Here is a 19,652-nt window from a genome sequence, read left to right as displayed (position 1 = left end):
GCCGTGGGTGTGCGCCGTAAACAAAAAATCTAGGCGCCTGCATAGCATTGTGGGAACGCCGGCTCAGTCACCCTTGTTCACCATGCCTCGTCGCAAGTCAGCTCTCACTCCCCGGAAAATTGGGACTCTCCTCTTCCTGTCTGATAGTTCTGACACTGATGGAAGTGCAAATGAAGACGAATTCTACGGCTTTGATAAGTTAGTGACCGAAAAAAATGACCAGGATATTGATAATAGTGCAGAAAACCCCAACGATCCTCGACCTTCTACCTCTGGTGTGGGCACTCGTGACTCACGGTTGGGTGTTCCTAAACGTAAGAGAAAACTAATATTTTCGCATGGCCAGGCCTCTGACTTCAGTAATGACGATGATTCTGACGTGGATTGTGATTTTATTGCGCTCGACGATCATTCGAGTAGTGATAGTGAGGAATCATATTCACCAGTGAAGCGTCGGTATGTTCGCCGCCGCATGCGCTCGGGTAGTGTACCCTATGCTGTGCCCAGGGGACGGAGTACATCCCGGAGTACATCCCGGAGTACATCCCGTGGCCCTACACCCGTTTTAAGTAGTGATAGTGAGGATGATGTGGCTACACTTGGCATGGATGGGCCACAGGCATCAGTGGATGGTGTTAGTGGTGCTGGTGGTGGTAGTGGCACTGCCATGCGTGACTCACCATGCCACGCGGGGACCCACGCTGCTGACTCGTCATTTCAAGGACAAAGCGGAGCGTCAGCCACAAGCCCGCCACAACCACAACCACCCGTACAACCAGCCTATGATGTCCAGTATCCACCACAAAACCGTATGTGGGATTGGCAGCAAAATCCCAATTTTGTTCCCAAGCCTCACCACTTTGATGACTCTCAAAGTGGAATTCTACCTACCTGTCCCCTTGGAACCACGGCCAATGAACTGGAATTCTTTGAATTATTCTTTGACCAGCCATTGATGGAAATTATTGCCAGGGAAAGTAATAAGTATTTTCAGTACACCATGGCAAATACGATCTTATCACCACAGTCAAGACTACACAGGTGGAAAGAGACGACTGTTGCAGAAATGTATTTGCTTTTTGCAACAATAATGCTTATGCCTCACGTCTATAAGCATAATATAAAAGCATACTGGTCCACAGATCGGCTAATTTCTACCCCATCCTTCAGTGAAATATACCAGTGAACAGGTTTATCTTACTGTTACGTATGTTGCACTTCTCTGACAAAACCAGGCCTGACAGAAGTGACAGGTTATACAAGATTAGAAATGTTTTCATGTATCTCAAACAAAAGTTCAGGATATACTTTTATCCATTCAAGAATCTTGTAATTGACGAGTCTTTGATTTTGTTCAAAGGTAGACTGTCATTCAAGCAGTATATACCGAGCAAGAGGAACCGCTTTGGTATAAAATTGTTTGTACTCTGTGATTGTGACAGTGGCCAGGTGTTGGATATTGTTGTATACACGGGTAGTAAAACATTGAAAGATACCAAGATGTTATTGGGTATCTCAGGTGACATAGTGAGAAACATGATGGCACCTTATCTTGGTAAGGGCCATACATTATATACCGATAACTGGTACACAAGCCCATTACTCAGTGATTTCATGCGAGTGAACAAGACAGATGTGTGTGGCACAGTGCGTTCTAATCGTAAACATATGCCCAGGCTCAACGCAGGTGTTCGTGGTGATGATGTGCATGTGTTTACTGCCAATGACATCATGGCATTACGGTGGCATGACAAACGAGATGTCACATTGTTGACAACCATTCACCGTAATGAAATGCAAGACAGTGGCAAAGTTGATCGAGTGACTAATGAACGTATTCGAAAACCAGTGTCAGTGATTGATTATACACAAAACATGCGCTTGGTTGACAAGTGTGACATGCAGATTGGTTTTGTTGACTGTGTTCGTAAGAGTTACTAGTGGTACATGAAACTTTTCTTCCATCTCATGGACATTTCAATGCTGAATGCATATAATATGTACCAAATAAAGACTGGTAACAGACCACCGTATGGTGAATTTTGTTTGTCTGTTGTCAGACAACTCATAATGAAGTACCAGGTAACAACACCTGCAATACAACATGGTCCTCGAATTCATCACGATATACCCAAGCGTTTGAGGAGAGAAGGTGATCATTTCATAATACAGCTTCCTTCAACTCAAAAGAAATTTGCTCAGAAGAGATGCATTGTCTGTGCACAAACAAAACGACGGCAACAAAGACGCAAAGACACTCGGTTTATGTGTGAGGAATGTAAGGTGCCTCTGTGCATGGTGCCTAGTTTCAAGGAGTTCCACAAGCTCCAGCAGTTCTAAAACCATGTCCAGTGATTGTAAATATGTAAATATATGATAGAACATTAGTATTATACAATATTTGTGCATGTTTATTGTAATAAACAACAGTGGTAAACAATAATATGATAATAACTTTAGGGCGGTTATTGTGTTCAATACAGTGAGTTTATATATATCAATTATATACAGTATTGGTCTCTCAGGCCCCAAATGTTAGTAGGAATAGAAAAAAATTGGAAAAGAAAAGAAAAAACAACTAAAACAACAAAATAATATAATACGCGTATGTGGAATTCGTCGATGTTGTTACCACCACATCATTTTCTATAAACTTCTTGGCACTGTATCTCGGTAAGTACTGATCAGATTCTATTTTTTTTTGTTTTATTACCTTCACAAAAATATGCTCTTTAATTCTGTAAGAAAAAATCATTTTTTTTTTTTTTTCAAAATTTCTTAGACACTGGTGCCTGACTTCAGATTTTGGCCTTGGACCCTGAAAGGGTTAAACAACCACAGTGACATCACACATCCTTGTCAAAGGCCTACTTTTACTGAGAAATAATCTCCCTCTTTCCTACATACTCTAACTTGAGCCTCACTATCCTCGTGAAAACTCTTCACTGCTTTCAGTAACCTACCTCCTATACCATACACCTGCAACATCTGCCACATTGCCCACCCTATCCACCCTGTCATACGCCTTTTCCAAATCCATAAATGCCACAAAATCCTCTTTAGCCTTGTCTAAATACTGTTCACTTATATGTTTCACTGTAAACACCTGGTCCACACACCCCTTACCTTTCCTAAAGCCTCCTTGTTCATCTGCTATCCTATTCTCGGTCTTACTCTTAATTCTTTCAATAATAACTCTACCATACACTTTACCAGGTATACTCAACAGACTTATCCCCCTATAATTTTTGCACTCTTCTTTTGTTCCCTTTGCCTTTATGCAAAGGAATTATGCATGCTCTCTGCCAATCCCTAGGTACCTTACCCTCTTCCATACATTTATTAAATAATAGCACAAACCACTCCAAAACTATATCCCCACCTGCTTTTAACATTTCTATCTTTATCCCATCAATCCCAGCTGCCTTACCCCCTTTCATTTTACCTACTGCCTCATGAACTTCCCCCACACTCACAACTGGCTCTTCCTCACTCCTACAGAAATATTATAAATGGTGCAAACGTGACATTAAAACAATATCAAAGATGGTTGACACAAACTACCATTTTAGTATGCTCCTAACTTAGCGATGAATTCATTTAACGACATGGTCTTAGGGACGGAACTCCGTTGTTAAGTGAGAAGAGGCTGTGTATAGAATGCAGGGTCATAACAGAAGACTGCAGGTTTAGCATTTTGCTTTTATAATAATAAAGGAGAAATCAAGAGTACAGGGTATTACATGGGAATTTAAACAAGAGAAATCCTTTTATATACAAGTTTTGAAGGAAAGATACAGGCACAGAGCAAGCTTTCATTTTGGCAACATTACACTCAGTGATAAAACTACACAGTATGAAATGTTGGCACCATAAAAGTTTGCTGTGTGCCAGCCTTAACCCTTTGACTGTCGCAGGCCCCTTTCTGAAACTGTCATTCTATGTCGCAAAATATTCGAAAAAAAAAGTTATTTTTTCTTATGAAAATGTTAGGAATATTGTTCTGAGTGTTTTAAGCCTAAAAAAAATTTTTTTGCCATCAGTACTTACCGAGATATAGAGCCGCAAAGTTTGCAGAAAGTGACGTGTGTACGGCAACAGCAGCGACTGCTGCCCACCCGGTATTCTTTTATTTACTCTAATTCAAAGGTTTCTTGCATTTTTCAATATTTTTCTTTTCCAAGTAACTTATGTGGCCTGTGAGACCAATGTAAGGTGCATTGTTCAAATATACACTCATTGTTTACAACACAATAACCGAACAAACTTTATCACTATTAGTTTGTGTATACACTATGTTTACACAAACAAACAATACAAAACAATGTTTATTACTATTGTTCCATAATATATATACATATGTACAGTCACTAAACACGTTCCTAGAACTGCTGCAGCTTGTGGAACTCTTTGAAACATGGGTATATGCAGAGGGGCACTTGACACTCCTCACACATAAAACGAGTGTCTCTGCGTGTTTGTGGGCGTGTTGTGGTATGTGTACATACATAACACCTCTTCTGAGCATTTTTCTTGGCAGTAGTAGGAAGCAGTTTTATGGGGTAGTGATCACCAGGCCTGAAACGAGATGACATGTGTTGGTAATTTCGTGGGCGCTGGTCTATAGCAGGTGTTGTTCCTTGGTACTTTGCGATTATTTGTCTGATTACTGACAAACAAAATTCACCATATTTTGGTGTTTTGTTGGTCTTCAACTTGTATATGTTATAAGCATTTAGCATAAGAGATATCAACAAGATGGAAAAAAAGTTTTGTATACCACTTATAACTCCTGCGTACACAGTCTGCAAACCCAATCTGCATGTCACAATTGTCCACTAAGCGCATATTGAGGTTGTAGTCCATGACAGCTGCAGGCTTTAGAATGGGTTCATTGGTGTCTCTGTTATGCCTGCCACAGTGTGCCATTTCGTTTCGGTAAACTGATGTCAACAATGTGACATCACGTTTGTCATGCCACCGAAATGCCATGATGTCATTGGCAGCAAAGGCTTGCACCTCACCTCTGCGAGTGCCAGCGTCGAACCTTGGCATATGTTTACGATTACGACGCACTGTGCCACACACGTCTGTCAAGTTCACTCGCAAGAAATCACTGAGTAAGGGGCTTGTGTACCAGTTATCAGTAAATAACATATGCCCCTTACGAAGATATGGTTCTATCATTGTTTGAACCACATCACCAGAGATACCCAATAACTTCATGGTATCTCTCAAAGTATTACTGCCAGTGTACACAATGATATCCAAAACTAGACCACTTCTGCAATCACACAGTACAAATAGCTTTATACCAAAGCGTTTCCTCTTGCTTGGTATATATTGCTTGAATGAGAGTCTTCCTTTGAATAAAATCAAGGACTCATCAATAACAAGCTTCCTGAAGGGATAAAAATACATGCAGCACTTTTGTTTCAGGTACATAAACACATTTCTGATTTTATATAACCTGTCGGTTCTGTCAGGCCTGGTTTTGTCTGAAAAGTGAAACATACGTAAGAGTATCAGGAAACGATTGACACCTATAATGTCACTAAAACCTGGAGTTGAAATCAGGCGTTCTGTTGCCCAGTATGTGGTGACAGTGTGCTTATACACATGTGGCATAAGCATTATTGTGGCAAAAAACAGGTACATCTCTGCCACAGTTGTCTCCTTCCACTGGTGTAGCCGTGATTTTGGTGAGAGAATTGTATTTGCCATGGTGTAATCATAGTATGTGTTTGTTTCCCTGACAATGATGTCCATCAGGGGTTCATCGAAGAATAACTCAAAGCAGTCCAGTTCACTAGCATTGTTCCCAAGTGGACATGATGGCTTTATTCCACTTTGTGTTTCATCAAAGTCATGGGGACTGGGAACAAACTCGTCACCGTCCTGCCAATCCCAGATGTGGTCTGCTGGTGGGTTCTGGATATTGTACCATGGTTGTGGTTGTGCAGGTTGTGGTTGTGGGAGTGTGGGGTCGGGTGAGGCTGGTTGTTGTGCAGAGTCAGCAGCGTGGGTAGTAGCGTGGCCCACTGATGGTGCCACATGGGCCGTGCCACCATCACTATCACCACCACTGCCTGCTTCCTCGCTCACATCATTCATACCCATCGTAACAACATCGTCATCTTCACTATCAGGTTGTGGTGTAGGGCCACGGGATGTGCTCCCAGAGTTTCTCCTTCCCCTTGGAACAACATATGAAACACTACCAGACCACATGCTACGTCGTACATACTTCCACTTCACTGGGGAATATTCACCCTCACTGTCACTAGAACTGCTTTCAGTGACCTTGAAATCACTATCACATTCACTGCTAACATCTGGGTGTTGTACACTACCAAATAGTTTCCTCTTTCGTCCTGGTACAGGCGAACGTGAACGTGAACAAGCCGGCCCAGCACCAGAGGTGGAAGGTTGTGGGTCATCTGGGTTTTCATCACTAATTACGTTATCCTGGGCACTTTTTCCGGTAACACTCACTTCAAAACCCTGGAATTCACTGTCACTGACATTTTCATCGCTGTTAGAGCTATCACTTGGGAACAAAAGACCTCCAATCCGCCGAGGAGTGAGGAACTTCTTACCGAGAGGCATGGTGAAAATGGACTAACAAGATGGCGTTCCCACAATGCACCGCTGGGTCCCAGATTTTTTTCACAGGGTGCACACCGACCACTGAGACCCATTCTCTACCATGTAGGCCTACCAGGCCTTTCCTGCTTGATTTGAAGCCGCTAGAATTTGTGCGTATAAATACGTCAGAAACATTGGCTCGTAAGATGTATTTATACGGCGTAAACAGTCAAAGGGTTAACTGCAAGACTGTATGTAGGTAGTAAGATTATCGTTGTATAACCTTATAATCAGTGGTGTAATTCATGGATAATAAATTTTTATTTATTTACTTAATTGATTTATTTTATTTATTTATCGTATTCCCAGAAAACTAGTGGTGAGAGGCAAGGAGCATCAGGATACACTGTGCCTTCTGCCAGCCGAAACAGGTAAAACCACTTTGGTGTATCCTTATTTTGTGACTATTGTGCTGTATCTTCATCTGGTTAATACCTAAAGGGTACTCCTTATCTAAGGAATTTTAGCTCTTTTTTTTTTTTTCTTTTTTTTTTCCCCTATTCCTTGGGTCAGATCTCATTACCTCCCATTTCCATTGTGTTGTGGTGTCAAGTGTGTTGCATGGTTGGTTTTTGTGTCTGTTCTTCATGGAATTCAGAAAGAACTTCAGCTGAACATCATAGACTTGAGATAAAACATGATTGACGCCAGTCAATCCATCTATTATCATTCCATCATGATAGAAGAGCCACATATCAGTGACATCCACCTAAATCTTCCATGTCTTCAGCTAGGCTACAGGCACCTGTATCATAAATTGATTTAGACCTAGCTAAATGGAAACTTTGTCAGTAGAACTATTGTCACACCTTATGTGCTTGAATGAAAAAAATATATACAACTCCCTCACAAATGTTCAGGAAATAGCTAAATGATTTATCCACAATGACATTTCCATTAATTATGGTAAAATACCCTAACTTTGCCTACTGTAAATAACTAACAAACACTGCAACCTGCTTAATAAACTGAACACACTGCCAGTTCTTTCAACCAGGGTATCTCTCGAACAGTGAATATTTTACTTCACTGTAATGTTTGTGACCGAATTCACTGCACCTAACTTTTGATAAACCTTTGAGTTCCAAGAGTTTTTCTACTCACAGAGCCCAACTCTTTATTGTTGTTATTAAATAAATAAATTTGTAAATAGGTCATTGTTTTTTAATTTGTTAAACAGAATGTTGGCAGCCCAGTCCCTGAAGTCATTAAGAGCCTTTACAGGCTTTTGACTTCCACTCACAGGATGAGTATGGGATGCGTGCTAAAATTATAAAACAACAATGGCTGATTCCTTATAGTTCTGGTATTTTTGTGTACTTGCCTAATTGTACTCAGTTGATTGTGGTTGCAGGGGTCGAGACTCGGCTCCTGGCCCTGCCTCTTCACTGGTCGCTACTAGGTCCTCTCTCTCTCTGCTCCATGAGCTTTATCATACTTTGTCTTAAAACTATGTATGGTTCCTGCCTTCACTACATCACTTGCCAGACTATTCCACTTCCTGACAACTCTATGACTGAAGAAATACTTCTTAACGTCCCTTTGACTCATCTGAGTCTTCAACTTCCAATTGTGACCCCTTGTTTCTGTGTCCCCTCTCTGGAACATCCTGTCTCTGTCCACCTTATCTATTTCTTGTAGTATTTTGTATGTCGTTATCATGTCTCCTCTAACCCTCCTGTCCTCCAGTGTTGTCAGACAGATTTCCCTTAACCTTTTTTCGTAGGACATTCCCCTTAGCTCTAGAACTAGCCTTATTGCAAACCTTTGCACTTTCTCTAATTTCTTGACATGCTTGACCAGGTGTGGGTTCCAAACTGGTGCTACATACTCCAGTATAGGCCTGACATACACGGTGTACAGAGTCTTAAACGATTCCTTACTGGTGTCATTGTGGTTCTGGTATTGCATTGTATGGTTGTTCCTATGGTTCTGGTATTGTGTTGCATGGCTGGTTTCTATGGTTCTGGTATTGTGTTGCATAGTTGGTTCCTGTGGTTCTGATGTCATTGTGTTGCATGGTTCTTATGGTTCTGGTGTCATTGTGTTGCATGGTTAGTTAACTTTGTAAGGGAGAAGCCTCTGATAGGCATTAATCTTATGTACTTTTGGTATGACTGGAGGTGTGTGACTTTGCTGGCTACATTTTCCAGTCTTGTAACCACCCATTTGGTGGCCTATCCCTTTTCCCATGTGTTCCATCGTATCGTAGGTCTGTCTGATCCCCCGGACATGAGGATGTTATGTCATGTCCAGTTGTGACTGACTGATGCAGAGCAATCATGCTTAATTATTTATTTATCTACCCACTGGATAAGCTAATCCTTGATTATATCAACTAGTCCATCTACATGAGAATCAGCTTCCCCTTATCCTAACAGCAATGTGTTGGATTCACCAACAGCAGCATTACAGTTGAACTAGTCAACTTGTCTCCTATACCCTTCTGTCGTGCATGCAGGTATTACAAGCAAACCTCTAGCTGTCTTATAGAAGGAACCTGAAAGTTACTCAAATCAATTCCTGACCAGCTAGGCTTGGGCTCATATGCTGGATTGCATGCATCCAGCATTAACAGCCTAGCTGATCATGCCTTGATCCAAAAGGAAGTCTGGTCTGGGATAGGGCCAGAGCATCCTTCAGGTACCTGCTTCAGCCAATTGTTGCACCCTTGTCTCAACCACATGGCTGCTTAGCCACCTTCAGCATGTGCTACCCAATTGTCACCGTACTTGCATCTTCTGAATCGTCTACATGTCTATCTTCAGTAGTATTTACATGTGATTTATCTGTTATACTTGATTTCATGTTAGTATTGCATTTGTTTGTCAGTCATTATTATTCATACAGTCGAACCTCAGTTGTTGATTGCATTACTTGTTGAATAAATTATTTTTTGAACGAGGTGTTCAAGAAAAAATGTCCTGGTTTTTGTATGTTCTCTTGATTGTCGACAGAAGTTTTTGCATACACGGAACAGGACAAAGTGGCTCAGGTCACATGCAGGAGTTTTCTGAAAAATGCCATCCAGACAATTGAGTGGCCATCCATGTCTCTAACATGTACAATGAGAGTGTAATGTCTCAATTTAGATAAGTGTTAAAACAGAGCCTGAACCAAACCTAACTGGACAGGTTTTTAGTGAGACAAAGAACCAGTGAGCCAGAAAGAGGTGTTAGTGGTGGAAAGAGACAAAGAAAAACAACACCAGAAGGACAGTTCCCTGACATATTAATAGAAGGTGACTCTCCTTCCAAGCCGTAACATCAGTCCCTCCTCTCCTCCACCTCCTGCTTCCAGTATGCCATTAGCTCTCCTCTGACAGATAAGGGGCAGTTAAATTTCCATTTAGCGTTCAGTATTTCAGTTAAGTTTTCATTTAGTATTCATTGTTACAGTTTTCCTGTGCTCTATAGTTTTAGATATTGTTTTATGTAGTAGTTAGTACACTACTAATTTTTTTTTTTTTTTTTACAAGTCAGCCATCTCCCACCGAGGCAGGGTGACCCAAAAACAAAGAAAATCCCCAAAAAAGAAAATACTTTCATCATCATTCAACACTTTCACCTCACTCACACATAATCACTGTTTTTGCAGAGGTGCTCAAAACAACAGTTTAGAAGCATATACGTATAAAGATACACAACATATCCCTCCAAACTGCTAATATCCTGAACCACTCCTTTAGCGTGCAGGCATTGTACTTCCCATTTCCAGGACTCAAGTCCGGCTATACAAAAATAACCGGTTTCCCTGAATCCCTTCACTAAATATTACCCTGCTCACACTACAACAGATCGTCAGGTCCCAAATACCATTCGTCTCCATTCACTCTTATCGAACACGCTCATGCACGCCTGCTGGAAGTCCAAGCCCCTCGCCCACAAAACCTCCCTTACCCCTTCCTTCCAACCTTTTTGAAGACGACCCCTACCCCACCTTCCTTCCCCTACAGATTTATACGCTCTCCATGTCATTCTACTTTGACCCATTCTCTCTAAATGACCAAACCACCTCAACAACCCTTCTTCAGCCCTCTGACTAATATTTTTATTAACTCCACAAATTCTCCTAATTTCCACACTCTGAATTTTCTGCATAATATTTACATCACACATTGCCCATAGACAGGACATTTCCACTGCCTCCAAGCGCCTCCTTGCTGCTGCATTCACAACCCAAGCTTCACACCCATATAAGAGTGTTGGTACTACTATACTTTCATACATTCCCTTTTTTGCCTCCATAGATAATATTTTTTATCTCCACATATACCTCAATGCACCACTCACCTTTTTTCCCTCATCAATTCTATGATTAACCTCATCCTTCATAAATCCATTCGCCGACATGTCAACTCCCAAGTATCTGAAAATGTTTACTTCTTCCATACTCCTCCTTCCCAGTTTAATCTCCAATTTTTCTTTATCTAAATCATTTGATACCCTCATCACCTTACTCTTTTCTATGTTCACTTTCAACTTTCTACCTTTACACATACTCCCAGACTCATCCAATAACCTTTGCAATTTTTCTTTAGAATCTCCCATAAGCACAGTATCATCAGCAAAAAGCAACTGTGTCAATTCCCATTTTGAATTTGATTCCCCATAATTTAATCCCACCCCTCTCCCAAACACCCTAGCATTTACTTCTTTTACAATCCAATCTATAAATATATTAAACAACCATGGTGACATTACACATCCATGTCTAAGACGTACTTTTACTGGGACGTAGTCTCCCTCTCTTCTACACACCCTAACCTGAGCCTCACTATCCTCATAAAAACTCTTTACAGCTTTTAAGTAACACCACCTATTCCATATACAGTACAGTGGACCCCCAGTTAACGATATTTTTTCACTCCAGAAGTATGTTCAGTTGCCAGTACTGACCGAATTTGTTCCCATAAGGAATATTGTGAAGTAGATTAGTCCATTTCAGACCCCCAAACATACACGTACAAATGCACTTACATAAATACACTTACATAATTGGTCGCATTCGGAGGTGATCGTTATGCGGGGGTCCACTGTACTTGCAACATCTGCCACATTGCTCCCCTATCCACTCTATCATATGCCTTTTCTAAATCCATAAATGCAATAAAAACTTCCCTACCTTTATCTAAATACTGTTCACATATATGCTTCAATGTAAACACTTGATCTACACATCCCCGACCCACTCTGAAACCTCCTTGCTCATCCGCAATCCTACATTCTGTCTTACCTCTAATCCTTTCAGTTATAACCCTACCGTATACATTTCCTGGTATACTCAGTAAACTTATTCCACTATAATTTTTACAATCTCTTTTGTCACCCTTCCCTTTATATAAAGGGACTATACATGCTCTCTGCCAATCCCTAGGTACCTTCCCCTCTTTCATACATTTATTAAACAAAAATACCAATCACTCCAACACTATATATCCCCCTGCTTTTAAGATTTCTGTCATGATCTCGTCAGTTCCAGCTGCTTTACCCCTTTTCATTCTACGTAATGCCTCGCACACCTCCCCCACACTCACATCCTGTTCTTCACTCCTAAAAGATGGTATACCTCCCTGGCCAGTGCATGAAATTACTGCTTCCCTTTCTTTGTCGACATTTAAAAGTTCCTCAAAATATTCTCGCCATCTACCCAATACCTCCATCTCCCCATCTACTAACTCCCCTACTCTGTTTTTAACTGACAAATCCATTTGTTCTCTAGGCTTTCTTAACTTGTTTAACTCACTCCAAAATTTTTTCTTACTTTCATTAAAATTCCTTGACAGTGCCTCTCCCACTCTATCATCTGCTCTCCTTTTGCACTCTCACCACTCTTTTCACCTTTCTTTTACTCTCCATATACTCTGCTCTTCTTATAACATTTCTGCTTTGTAAAAGCCTCTCATAAGGTAACTTTTTCTCTTTTATCACACCCTTTACTTCATGATTCCACCAATTACTCCTCTTTCCTCCTGCACCCACCCTCCTATAACCACAAACTTCTGCCCCACATTCTAATACTGCATTTTTTAAAACTATTGCAACCCTCTTCAACCCCCCCACTACTCATACTTGCACCAGCCCACCTTTCTGCCAATAGTTGCTTATATCTCACCCGAACTTCCTCCTTCCTTAGTTTATACACGTTCACCTCCCTCTTGCTTGTTGTTGCCATTTTCCTCTTTTCCCATCTACCTCTTAATCTACCTGTAGCTACAACTAAATAATGATCTGATATATCAGTTGCCCCTCTATAAAGGTGTACATCCTGGAGCCTACCCCTCAACCTTTTATCCACCAATACATAATCTAACAAACTACAATAGACCCTCGCCTAACGCTATTAATCCGTTCCTGAGAGCTCAACGTTAGGCGAAATTATCGTTAGCCAAATTAATTTTCCCCATAAGAAATAATGGAAATCAAATTAATCCGTTCCTGACACCCCAAAGTATGAACAAAAAAAAATTTTTACCACATGAAATATTAATTTTAATACACACAAACTGAAGAAGACATGCACAGTTACATGACACTTACCTTTATTGAAGATCTGGTGATGACTGATGGGATGGGAGGAGGGGAGACTGTGGATGGTATTAATGTTTAGAAGGGGAATCCCCTTCCATTAGGACTTGAGGTGGCAAGTCCTTTTCCGGGGTTACTTCCCTTCTTCTTTTAATGCCACTGGGACCAGCTTGAGAGTCACTGGACCTCTGTCGCACAACATATATGTCCATAGAGGCCTGTACCTCCCGTTCCTTTATGACATTCTTAAAGTGTTTCACAACGTTGTCAGTGTAATAGTCACCAGCACGGCTTGCAATAGCTGTGTGAGGGTGATTTTCATCAAAAAAGGTTTGCACTTTAAGCCACATTTCCTTAATCTTTGAAGTAGACAACTTCTTCAATTTCTCTATCCCCTCCTCCGGAGCAGTTTCCTCAGGTCTGGCCTCTTGCTGTTGAAGATGATCCAGCAGCTCATCAGTGGTTAGTTCGTCATTGTCCTCCTCCACCAACTCTTCCACATCCTCCCCACTAATCTCCAACCCCAAGGACTTCCCCAATGCCACAATGGATTCCTCAACTGGCATAGGATTCCCAGGGTTAGCCTCAAACCCTTCAAAATCCCTTTTGTCTACACATTCTGGCCACAGTTTCTTTCAAGCAGAGTTCAAGGTCCTCTTAGTCACTTCCTCCCAAGCCTTACCTATAATGTTTACACAATTGAGGATGCTAAAGTGATCTCTCCAAAATTCTCTTAGAGTCAGTTGAGTTTCTGAGGTCACTACAAAGCACCTTTCAAACATAGCTTTTGTGTACAGTTTCTTGAAGTTGGAAATGACCTGCTGGTCCATGGGCTGCAGGAGAGGAGTGGTATTAGGAGGCGAAAGCTTGACCTTAATGAAGCTCATTTCCGCAGAAAGTCGCTCTGCCACGTCTGAAGGATGACCAGGAGCATTGTCTAATACCAGGAGGCACTTAGGGTCTAATTTCTTTTCAATTAGGTAATTTTTCACAGTGGGGGCAAATGCATGGTGTAACCAGTCATAGAAAAAGTCCTTAGTGGCCCATGCCTTACTGTTTGCCCTCCACAGCACACACAAATTAGCCTTGAGGACATTGTTTTTCCTGAACACTCTGGGAGTTTCAGAGTGATACACCAATAAAGGCTTCACTTTGCAATCACCACTAGCATTAGCACACATCAACAGAGTAAGAATGTCTTTCATAGGCTTATGTCCTGGGAGTGCCTTTTCCTCCTGAGTAATTTAGGTCCTGCTTGGCATTTTCTTCCAAAACAGGCCTGTTTCGTCACAATTAAACACTTGTTCAGGTTTCAGTCCTTCACTGTCTATGTACTCCTTGAATTCCTGCACATATTTTTCAGCCGCTTTGTGGTCCGAACTGGCAGCCTCACCATGCCTTATCACACTAAGTATGCCACTACGATTCTTAAATCTCTCAAACCAACCTTTGCTGGCCTTAAATTTACTCACATCATCACTAGTTGCAGGCATTTTTCTAATTAAATCATCATGCAACTTCCTAGCCTTTTCACATATGATCGCTAGAGAGATGCTATCTCCTGCTATCTGTTTTTCGTTTATCCACACCAATAACAGTCTCTCAACATCTTCTATCACTTGCGATCTCTGTTTCGAAAACACAGTTGCACCTTTGGCAAGAACAGCTTCCTTGATTGTCGTTTTCTTGGCCACAATAGTAGCGATGGTTGATTGGGGTTTTGTGTACAACCTGGCCAGCTCGGAGACACACACTCCACTTTCATACTTAGCAGTGATCTCTTTCTTCATATCCATAGTAATTCTCACCCTTTTTGCTGTAGGGTTGGCACTAGAAGCTTTCTTGGGGCTAATGGTGACTTATTTTGCAGGTGCAATCACTAAAAAGGCTGTGATAATATGAAATGTTCTGATTGTATGCTTGGAAGTGACCGCGGTGGCTGGCTTGTAAACACTGGCACCACGGAACAAGTGAGGCGGGCTCGGGCTGCACGTGGACACGTCTCGAACGAATCGCGTTGAGCGAGTTGTTTAGCGCTAGCCGAGGCAAAATTTTTGCGTTAAAATGTATCGCTAGGCGGATTTAACGTTATGTGATGCGTTCGTTAGGCGAGGGTCCACTGTACTTTCATTACGTGCTATATCATACCTTGTATATTTATTTATCCTCTTTTTCATAAAATATGTATTACTTATTACCAAACCTCTTTCTACACATAGCTCGGTTAAAGGCTCCCCATTTTCATTTACCCCTGGCACCCCAAATTTACCTACTACTCCGTCCACAACATTTTTGCCCAACCACCATTACTCTCACACCTGGTTCAAAACTCCCCATGCATTCACTCAACATTTCCCAAAATCTCTCTCTCTCTCTCCTCTACACTTCTCTTCTCCAGGCGCATATACACTTACTATAACCCACTTTTCACATCCAACCTTTATTTTACTCCACATAATCCTTGAATTATTATATTTTTAGTCCCTCTTTTCCTGCCATAACTTATCCTTCAACATTATTGCTACTCCTCCTTTAGCTCTAACTCTATTTGAAACCCCTGACCTAATCCCATTTATTCCTCTCCACTGAAACTCCTACCCCCTTCAGCTTTGTTTCACTTAAAGCCAGGACATCCAGCTTCTTCTCATTCATAACATCCACAATCATCTCTTTCTTATCATCTGCACAACATCCACGCACATTCAGACTTCCTACTTCGACAATTTTCTTCTTATTCTTTTTTATTAATTATTACAGGAAAAGGGGTTACTAGCCCATTGTTCCCGGCATTTTAGTTGACTTAAAACACACATGGCTTATGGAGAAAAGATTCTTATTCCACTTCCCCATGGATATAAAAGGAAAAGTAATAAGACCAAGAACTATTAAGATAAAATCAAAGAAAACTCAGATGAGTGTGTATATATTATTAATATATTCTTATATTGTCATTTGGGGTCTGGAATGGATTATTCTATTTTCATTGTTCTTTATGGGAAAAATTGCTTTGGTTGTCAAATTGACATCTTTTACAAATTAACCCCTTCAGGGTCCAAGGCCAGAATCTGAAGTGGTGCTCCAGTGTTCAAGAAAATTTGAAAAAAAAAAAAGTTATTTTTTCTTACAGAATTAAAGAGTATATTTTTGTGAAGGTAATAAGACAAAAAAAAAAATTCTGATCAGTACTTACTGAGATACAGTGCCGAGAAGTTGACCCCAAATGACGTGGTGGTGGCAACATCGACGATTTCCACATACGCACATTACTTTATTTACCGTTTTTTGTAGTTTTTTCTTTTCCTACTAACATTTGGGGCCTGAGAGACCAATACTGTATATAATGTATATACATGTATATAAACTCACTGTATTGAACACAATAACCGCACTAAAGTTAATATCATATTATTGTTTACCACTTGTTTATTATAATAAACATGCACAAATCTTGTATAATACTAATGTTCTATCATATTTATTTATTTATTTATTTATTTATTTATTTCCAATTTGTGCACACATACAGAGGTACAAAAAAATACAGATAAGAGCAGTATGCCAAAGCCACTTATACTATGCATAGCATTACGGGCTGGCTTAAAATTAACTTAAGATTAACTAAGCAATGATTATTATTATTATTATAATCAAAAAGAAGCGCTAAGCCACAAGGACTATACAGCGCTGCTACTAAGCAATGATGAAATCAGTGATAAAACATTAATGTAAACAGATAACTATAAAGCACAAGTGAGTATTACAAAGACAGGTCATATGGTTGCATTCAGTTAGGTAGTGATTCTGTTAGGTAGTGTATTTAAAAAATAATAAGTTAGATTGGGTTTTAGGTTTAACATTTATGTGATATAATTGTGAGAAACATTTAAGATATACAATTTATAATGTTCAGTTATTCAGTATTTATTTGGTTTTGGGTGAGTAAGTAATCTTTGAGAAGAGACTTGAATTTATAAACAGGTTGTGTTTCTTTTATATTTACAGGTAATGAATTCCAGATTTTAGGGCCTTTTATGTGCATTGAGTTTTTGCATAGTGTGAGATGGACACGAGGAACATCAAAGAGTGATCTGTGCCTTGTGTTATGGTCATGTGTTCTGTTGAGGTTGGCAAGGAGATGTTTGAGGGGAGGGTTAATATCAGAGTTAAGTGTTCTATGTATGTAATAGGTGCAGTAATAAGTATGGATGTTTTGTATGGTGAGTAGGTTTAGTGTATTGAATATTGGTGGAGTGTGCTGCCTGTAGTGAGAATTTGTTATCATTCTAACTGCAGCCTTTTGTTGGGTAATTAGTGGTCTGAGATGGTTAATTGTTGTTGAGCCCCATGCACAAATTCCATAGGTGAGATAGGGGTAAATAAGAGAGTGATATAGGGCCAGGAGGGCTGACTGTGGAACATAGTACCGTATCTTCGATAGTATGCCTACAGTCTTGGAAATTTTCTTAGAAATTTGATGTATATGTGTATGAAATTTGAGTCTATTATCAAGGTGGATTCCTAAGAATTTTCCCTCTGTTAGTTTTGTGATAGGTGATCCATTTATCATTATGTTAAGAGGGACATCTGTAGCTCTGTTACCAAACTGAATGAAGTAGGTTTTGTCAATGTTTAGTGTAAGTTTGTTAGTCCTCATCCAGGTAGATATTTTCTGTAATTCGGTATTTACAGTATTGGCTAGCGTGACTGGGCTCGGGTGAGAGAAGACGTATGTAGTGTCATCTGCAAATAGTGTGGGTTTGAGTAATTGCGAAGCATTTGGAAGGTCATTTATGTATAGGAGAAAGAGAAGAGGGCCAAGGACACTTCCCTGTGGGACACCAACTGTAATTGGTTGTGCAGAAGAGTTTGCCCCATTTGCGTACACATATTGGCTTCTGTTGCTGAGGTAAGACTTGAGGTAGTTGAGGGAGTGCCCTCTTATACCATAGTGTGACAATTTTACGTGGAGCAAGTCATGGTCAACTGTATCAAAGGCTTTACGTAAGTCAATGAAGATCCCCAGTGGGACTTCTTTTTTCTCTATTGCAGTGTATATATGTTCTAGCATGTGTATAATAGCATCATTAGTATTTTTATTAGGCCTGAATCCAAATTGGCAGGGGTTGAGTATGTTTTGGGAGATAAGGTAGGAGTAGATTCGTTTATGAATTAATTTTTCGAAGATTTTTGAGAGAGGGTGTAAGTTGGATATTGGCCTATAGTTATTCAACTCTGTTTGGTCTCCTCCTTTGTGGATCGGGGTGACCCTTGCTATTTTGAGTACTGTAGGGAAGGTGGAGGATTCAATGGATTTGTTAAAGAGTGTTGCAATGATTGGTGATAGCACTTGTGACACTTTTTTGTATATAAGGGGTGGTAAGGTATTTAAATCTCCTGCCTTGTTTTTTAGTGCGTTGATAATAAGGGAGACTTCGTATGGGTTAGTCGGAGCTAGGAACAGTGTGTTCGGGTAGTTGCCGGTGAGGTAGTCATTTGGTGGGGTATCTGAGCTTGGGATTTTATTGGCAAGGTTTTGTCCTATAGTGAAGAAGAAATCATTGAGTCTGTTTGCTGTTTCTGTTGGTGGGATTTGGGGTTCGTCTGTTTTTGCTAATTTTATTTCGCTATTTCGTGATATCTTTTTTGTTCCCAGAATTTCTGATAGGGTTTTCCAGGTCTTTTTTATATCACCTCGTAAGTTGGATAATCTGTTCTCATAATACAATTTTTTTGCCCTTCTTATCAGGCTGGTTAGGATTGACGAGTAACGTTTTGTTTGGTCTCTGGTTATGTGACCCATTCTGTACTGTTTTTCATATTGGTGTTTTGTATTTATGGATTTGAGAATGCTGGGTGTTAGCCAGGGACTGTTCAGTCTCTTTGCTGTCATCTGTTTAGTTTTTTTGGGGCAGTGCTTGTTATAGAGGTATTGGGTTTTTTTTAGAAAATTATTAATACATTCGTCAATATCTGTATAGGTTTCTAGCTCAGTGTGCCAATCAATGTTTGCTATTGCTGTTGTGAAGTTATTAATGGCTGCCTCATTGTGAAGTCTGAAGGTGACTTTAGTAGTGTCTTGGGGTAGTTTACCAAGAGTTGTTATGAGGAAAGTAGGGTAGTGGTCTGTGGTATTATCTGTAATTATGCCTGATTTTAAAGGGGATATGGTGTTGGTCCAGATGTGGGCAAGTAGGGAAACACTAGTCTCTGTAACTCTTGTAGGTTTTGTTACTGTTGGTAGTAACATACAGTTACTCATTGTGTTTGTGAATTCAGTAACGTGTGGGTCCTGGTCTTGCAGGAGATTTATATTGAAGTCACCTGAGAGTAGTAAGTGATCTTTGTTCATGCGTGCATCAGTTATCATACTTCCTAGATTTTGACTAAATTGGCTAATGTTTGACTGTGGAACTCTGTAGATGTTTATCAATGTGAGAGGTTTTTGTAGGTACTTTGATTTGAATTTAGCTATTATAT

At 40.3% G+C, this 19,652-nt stretch overlaps 1 protein-coding gene across 5 annotated transcripts in view; it reads left to right on the top strand.

Annotated features, from left to right (window-relative positions):
* LOC128700025 (nudC domain-containing protein 3) overlaps positions 1 to 19,652 on the top strand; it is a 103,628-nt gene that overhangs the window by 39,483 nt on the left and 44,493 nt on the right. For all 5 annotated transcript variants that reach the window (XR_011393789.1, XM_070098765.1, XM_070098766.1 and 2 more), the window contains exon 4: positions 6,958 to 7,019. Coding sequence is in view for 4 of the 5 variants with exons in the window: in XM_070098765.1 (XP_069954866.1) it covers positions 6,958 to 7,019 (62 nt within the window). In the remaining variant the exon portion in view is untranslated. The remainder of the gene's footprint in view (positions 1 to 6,957; positions 7,020 to 19,652) is intronic.

This window comes from Cherax quadricarinatus, chromosome 64 (genome assembly GCF_038502225.1).
Source record: "Cherax quadricarinatus isolate ZL_2023a chromosome 64, ASM3850222v1, whole genome shotgun sequence".
Taxonomy (NCBI): Eukaryota; Metazoa; Arthropoda; class Malacostraca; order Decapoda; family Parastacidae; genus Cherax; species Cherax quadricarinatus.
The sequence above is the reverse complement of the archived record's forward strand: the minus strand, read 5'-3'. Positions and strand labels throughout refer to the sequence as shown.